This window comes from Papaver somniferum, chromosome 5 (assembly GCF_003573695.1).
Source record: "Papaver somniferum cultivar HN1 chromosome 5, ASM357369v1, whole genome shotgun sequence".
NCBI classification, from domain to species: domain Eukaryota; kingdom Viridiplantae; phylum Streptophyta; class Magnoliopsida; order Ranunculales; family Papaveraceae; genus Papaver; species Papaver somniferum.
Genome location: NC_039362.1, coordinates 158,319,802 through 158,326,316, shown reverse-complemented (window position 1 = coordinate 158,326,316; position 6,515 = coordinate 158,319,802). Strand labels below are relative to the sequence as shown.

Here is a 6,515-nt window from a genome sequence, read left to right as displayed (position 1 = left end):
GTTATGCCATTTCTGTGGGTGCTTTAGGAAAAGACTACATACAAGCTTGCAAGTTCTAAATTCTGGTTAGTCCTTTCTAACTGCAGCTCCAGTGGGGAAACGAGTGTTGAGGAACCATACTCCCTTAAGTTACCCCCAGAGGACTTACCAGGCCTACCTGTGTGGACAACTCTGCTAAACTGGACTAAATTTGGTTTAACCATACTTGTTAGATCTTGGAACAAGTATTATACTGCACCTACGCTTCTACACTCCGAGTTGCTTCGTCATTGCATTGATGTCAATTGAACTCTCATGAGCTAGTATCTGTGTCGGTTACCCAAAGAAACACTCGCAAGAAATTTTAGGCTGCTACCTTAAGTTAGTTGAAGATCCACCATTGAAGTTCAATTTTTCCAAGGTAAATCCTATACCTTGATCCAATAGTTATTTATCGCATTTGCATCCAAGGAATACCACAGGAAAATGTATGTTAAGTTGGCCTTGCAGTGATCTACCAATATACTATTTTCTTATACGATGCTCATCCGAATTTTTGTTGTCTAGGAACTTCACATGATACAAACATCCATTCCAGTGAATGTATCTGTGTCCTGATGGCAACAGCAAACTCTGTGAAATGTTAAAATTCTGATGAGAGCTATCAAGTGATATTCAAAACTGGGATCTGGATAAGAGTTTATTACCTATTTTTCTTGGAAACATTTCAATTTACAAAAATATTCTAACAATTCCCGAGTAAACATGAATAACAACTTGTTTGGGAGTATATACTGAAAGTACTACACCAAGAAGAGTTTCCTGGAGCTGGTTATTTCATAAACGTTGACAAGGCAGCATGGATGCCTCTGCTACTTCGTAGTGAAACATGATGGGGAACAAGTGAATGCGGTCCGCTCCAAACTGAACTAGGATCACCAGAAAAAAGATTGCCACATAACTCCGTAAGCATAGGATTTTCGCCACCGAAGAATTTCTTGTAGATTTCAATTTGCTGATTCCTTTTTCTCAGTTCCTGTATACAAAACAAAATGGATAAAGAAATTAAAGTTGACAAGTATTAACTTCTAGAAAAGCTATAATGACGAGGTTCAGAAAAATGGCATCACTTGCAAGTTCTCAATCATACTATTTAATTCTAACAGACCCACTTATTCTAACACAGTTTACGCTCTGACTCAATATCTGATTTTCCTATGATGTACCAATTCTTCATAATTAAAAACTAACCCCTAGAGTCATCTCTATTATGGGCTCATACGCGGAGGTGTAAGTGTAATACTAAGTGGGGTGCAAAATAGGCTGTAAACAAAACTATCATAGCATAAATGATGGTGCCAACTGCCAACCTCTTGCTTATGCTGCAATTTCTCCGCGGTGGTAGGCTCTTCCTGATGCAATGATAGGTTATTTTTCTGGGAACCAGATTCAGTGGCAAAACGTGAAGCATCCATTTCCTGGAATCGCGACTCGAGGTTCGCTTCTTCTCCAGATGCATCTTCTCCTGTCTGTAATGCCTCGGAAGGTTCTCCCTCGTCCTTGTTCTGGGTCTGCACATCATTGTCACTGACCTCTTGACTTTCCAGCTTCATTTTCTGAGCTTGTTCTTCCATATCAATGTCTGCACCAGCGACTGGGTAAGATTCCAGATTTGATGATGTATCCTCACTGAAAGGCGTTCCTGCAGTCTCCTACATAACAAAGTACGGAAAAATAATTATTATTGATACAGAAGTAAATGATGTCACAAGAATGACAGAGAAGGCTTCAAACTAAAACAAAAATAAGAAAAAGAAAAAAGGAGAAGAAGAAGCAGAGAACAGACTTTTGGAGATCATAGAGATAAGTAACTGGGTCTGCTGATTAATTGGGAGACAAATTATTTCATAAACACGGAAAATGTGTCAATTGATCAAGCACAATTCGATACTGCATAAAGGGATTTAGTATTACCTCTTGTTTAGGGTCTTGAGACAGATTTCCATCACTTATTTCAATCTGATTTTCAATAAGTTGAGCATCACGTTCCTTTCTTTTGCGTTTCATAACACAGACAGCACATAGACAATCGCTTTTGTGCTGTCTCATTCTGATAGGAAGAAAGACATAACAAACAAAGATCAAAACTGCATGTTGGACCATTAACTGCCAATGTATTGAATATCAAACACTGCTTCAGAAGAAGTGAATTAATAGATACAAGAAGTTTCCTACAGACCGCCCAATGGCCTATTTTAACATGAATGACTCAATTGCTTGAAGAAAAACAAAAGAGACTAAACAACGCAGCGGTTCTGAAAACTTTTTAGTTTATAATAACACATTAGTATATGGGCTTAAGATTGATTTGGAACTCTTTTTCTTCTACCAAAACTACTGTTAATCAACATATTTTATAAACCATCAATCAATGATCGTTGAAGTTCCTGGCTTGTCCAGAGACTCACCAGTACTGGGTCAAGTTTAGGAACTTAGTAAGCATCCCCAACCAACAGAAGGGTGTAATTGTCGTTTCTACTGAATTCAAGTAGAATCTATATAGCCATTGAAGAATAAGGAAGTGGGACAAGTGGCATACCCATGACGTTTACGTGCCTGTTTGGAAGGAGTTCCCTTGACAGAGTGAGCAGCATTCTCCCCCTGCATGCTTTCACTAGAACCTGTAACAAGGATGCATGGAACTAATCAGATTTGCTGTCCCAGAAAATGAACCGAAAAACGCTTCAATAATTTTGGAAAAAACCAACCAGAATCAATGGCCAAATGTAAACCACGAGCAATTCCTATTCCTCATGCTATTCACATGATTTTATAACAGTATTTAAGCCTTTCAAGTTCCAAACTTATATGAGATTGCAACAACTAACACTTATTTAGTCATCATAAATTTGGGACTTTGAGGATTTTAATATTTATTCAGTGCTTTTTTACAGGTAAAATGAACCAACACTGGTAAAGTATATAAGGCAATACCATGGTCCATCATGGGCCATCAACTGACAAAGAGTGTAGCTTATATATATAATCTACTGATCTAGTTGGAAGTATATAACAAAAAAATAAACCATAGCCAAGAAATTGCATGCAATTACTAAAGAAGAGAATGGCTTTTATGGTTAAGAGTTCTAACCATTAGCTCTTTGCGATCGCTCGGTGTATAACCCTGCTGCCACCCAATACTTCATAAAATTCTTCTTCACACGTCTCATAAGATCCACAATGTAATCGCCCTTGTTATTGTACTTGTAACAGTTTTCCCAGATGTACTGTACATCCATAAATACATCCTTGGAGTTCTTGTATTTATTGCCATGTTCAAGATTTTTGCATATAGTGCCAAAATCCATAGGGTAGTGAATGATATCGAAGTAGTCCTATATCGAGGAAAGAAATACAAATCCATAAACAAGATCACATACGATAGAATGACACCCTAAAAAAATTATTTGATCAACAAGAACGAAATGACCTCCTAGTATGTAACTTCAATAACCGAAGTAGATTTGACAGTATTTAAGATTACAAAGCACGTCAAAAGTGGAAAGATGAAAAATCCTAACTCGTTAGTAAAACCAATGGTAGAGATAGCACAGTTTAATTTCTAGCCTACCCAACTTGTTTCGGACTAAAGGCCTGGTTGTTGTTATTGTTGCAGAGCTAACACGGTTTAAACAAGTAAACATTAGAATAAAATTGCATCAGGGGAGCAGAGGCTTCCAAAAAAGATTCACATGTTCACCTACGTCTCTAAAGCAAAGCAAATTAGATGACAAGTTTTGTGTTTCTTCAGGCATTAAATCCATACTCACGGGTTTGCAAGGGAAATTAAGGGAAGTAAAAGAAGCACGTATGGAAGTGAATCTAGGAGTGATGATATCGTAAAAGCCGATAGGGTTACCTAGTAGGCTAGTAAATATTACCCTGGGATTGATACCCACAACCCAATCCACAAGTAACCAGGTAGCAAAAATGAAATCTTTGGATTGGTTATAACGGAAATCTAATATCACTAGAAAAATGAACTGAGCTCAAACTAATATAAAAGTTTAAACTATAAATAAGGTGTATCAACTATAACCATGGTATATGAAACTACCGAATCCTAGAGTTACGTTATGCTGCATAAGAACATAATGAAATAACTATTTACACTCCATCCAAAGTAGATGACACACTTACAGGTATTCCGAGGGCATCAGGATCGACTGGAACACTAAAGGGCTCAGCTGCATCCATATTCATAATTTTCCTGATCACCTAAGAACACAAAGAACGGAAAACAATCCAAAAGTTAGTTCAACTGACATTGTTCAAGTTCAGTGGTACAAAACAAATGATATCCACAGAGTAAATCGCCCATACCATAAGGGAGGTATTCAGTTCTTGTTCACTATACACTGAATCTTGTAGATGAAACTTTGGTTCCCTCGACACTGATGACTCCACTTTCTTGTCATTATCTAAGGCAGTTTGGGTACTCTTTACACCTTGCACCTGGGCAGGACTACCAGCAACATTCACTATAGTATTCAAAGAACTTGATCCTCTGAAAGATTTGATTTTCAAGGTTCCAGATTTACTTGGCACTTTTTCCATAACCACCACAGAGTGCATTTCAGGCAAAGAGCTGCCACTATCATCTGTCCTCTCAACTTCACCTTGCTTTTCTAGACTCACATGTTGACTGCTTTTATCGTTATCACTCTTATCCAGCATATCTGGACTACTCTCTTGAGGCTTTATCACTTTTGACGACTTAAGTCTCACTTTAACAGGTCCAATTCCATGCCGTCCACCTGATTTGTAAGTAATTATATTTGGAGTAGGCTTTGGGAATGCAGCAGTAGGTTGATAAGGCGCCACTGGAGCTGGCACTGCAACTTCCATTTTGGAATCCAACTGCGCACCACCGAGATCACTATCACTATCATCATCATCATTATCATTATCACCTTCAAGTTCAACATTAACATCATACAAAACAGGAATGCCTTCCACATCCACTGCTGCCTTCTTTCTATGTTTTCCTTTCTTGTGACCTCGCTTTCGTTTCATGTTGGCTTCTGCAAAAGAGCAACTTGGTTTCTGTTGTCCTCTTCAAAAACCCCAAAATTTACTCCCAGACTGATAATTTTCTGCAAAACTGAAAATCACCAATACAATTAACAATCTAAAGATTCTTCACAAGAACTCCCCAATACTAGGGTTTCAGGTACTAATTACTCCCTCTGTTCTTTTTCATAGTCCAACTAAGACTATATAACTGAGTTCAATTTTCATTAGAAAGAAAAACCCTAAATTCAGATCACAATTTCGAAGTTTCGAAGAACCCTAATTTACAGTAGAGAAGAAGAAGGGCATACCTTTAAATTGAATTGGCCCTTCGTTAGATGCGTTACCAGGGAGGAGTGAAAGCAAAACTGAAAGAAATTAATCCTTGATGGTGAGGGTATATTCGTCTATCTCTGGCGGGTTTTTGAGGCTTCGAAATTGAAAGTTTCGACTTCAGACCTGGAAGAGAGAGAGAGAGAGTCACAGAGGAGGAGGACGTTCGTTTCTTTGTTAAAAAGGTGCGGAATGCGGATATTAATATTTCCGCCCAAGACGTCGTACAGTAACCCGGTGAAGACATCGTGTAGCTGATATTAATTTTGGCACATCCGCCGCAATTGGCCTGGCTTGGGCTTGAGCTGCCAAAATTCCACCCCGGATAACATGCTTCAACGAGTCCCATCCCGGACATTAATAGCTTGTTTGCTTCATAAAAAATTGACTTTTTTCTTTTTAGAAATCTTTCAGAAAATTTATTGCCAAATTGACTTATGATTTTTCGATTTTTAGAAGTCGGAAAACAACTTCTGAGTGTGCATCCAAACACCCTATAATATTTCTACTAGTAAAATTCCACCTCTCGCCTTAGGTTAACCATTGCTTTTTGTTTATTTTTTTGTGAATCAAGTTTTTTGCCGAGTGGTTCGGGGCAAAGAGTGGAATCTTTGGATCACTGGTATATATGTGTTAATTTCGTGGCTTAGATTCACTCTTTTCACTTCATTGGGTACAAAAATGGGAGTTGTGTGTTAGTTTGATGATTCGGATTCTCTAAGCCAAATGGTTAGGCGCAAAGTGAAATGTTTTTTGAAGGTCTGGTTCAAGTTCCCAGCCTGGATCAACATTTTTAACCACAATTTTTACCTTGAATCTTAAATGATGGATGACCGTAAGAGTTAGCTTTGGACAATTCACAGGGGCGTAAGATTATAGTTTTGATACAATTTCGCTCACAATGGCGTCCACTAAAGCTATCATTTGGCATGCACCATATTCATATATGAAAATCAATTGCTATAAAAACCCAAACTCAATCTCATGCAAAGTATAGTTTAAATATAAATATTAGGATTATATTTGAAAACAATTTCAGTTATATAGTTAAAGGAAGTAGACTTGTGAAACTTGTTTGATAATTGAAAATATGATGCAAGGATATATCATAGGACCTATTCCAATTAAGG

General features: G+C 37.7%; 1 protein-coding gene across 2 annotated transcripts; it reads right to left on the bottom strand.

Moving 5' to 3' along the window:
* Window positions 1-651: 651 nt before the first annotated feature.
* Window positions 652-5,548, bottom strand: LOC113283369 (bromodomain testis-specific protein-like). 2 transcript variants are annotated; one of them, XM_026532602.1, is made up of 8 exons: window positions 5,364-5,548; window positions 4,363-5,143; window positions 4,180-4,257; window positions 3,131-3,374; window positions 2,579-2,660; window positions 1,954-2,089; window positions 1,350-1,691; window positions 652-1,015 (listed from the first exon to the last, which is right to left on the bottom strand). In XM_026532602.1, the coding sequence occupies exons 2-8, from the start codon at window positions 5,053-5,055 to the stop codon at window positions 812-814; spliced, it is 1,779 nt and encodes a 592-aa protein (XP_026388387.1). In that variant the 5' UTR covers window positions 5,056-5,143; window positions 5,364-5,548; the 3' UTR covers window positions 652-811. The 2 variants fall into 2 exon arrangements, with proteins under 2 accessions (XP_026388387.1, XP_026388388.1); XM_026532603.1 differs by having other exon boundaries at window positions 4,363-5,135.
* Window positions 5,549-6,515: the final 967 nt, after the last annotated feature.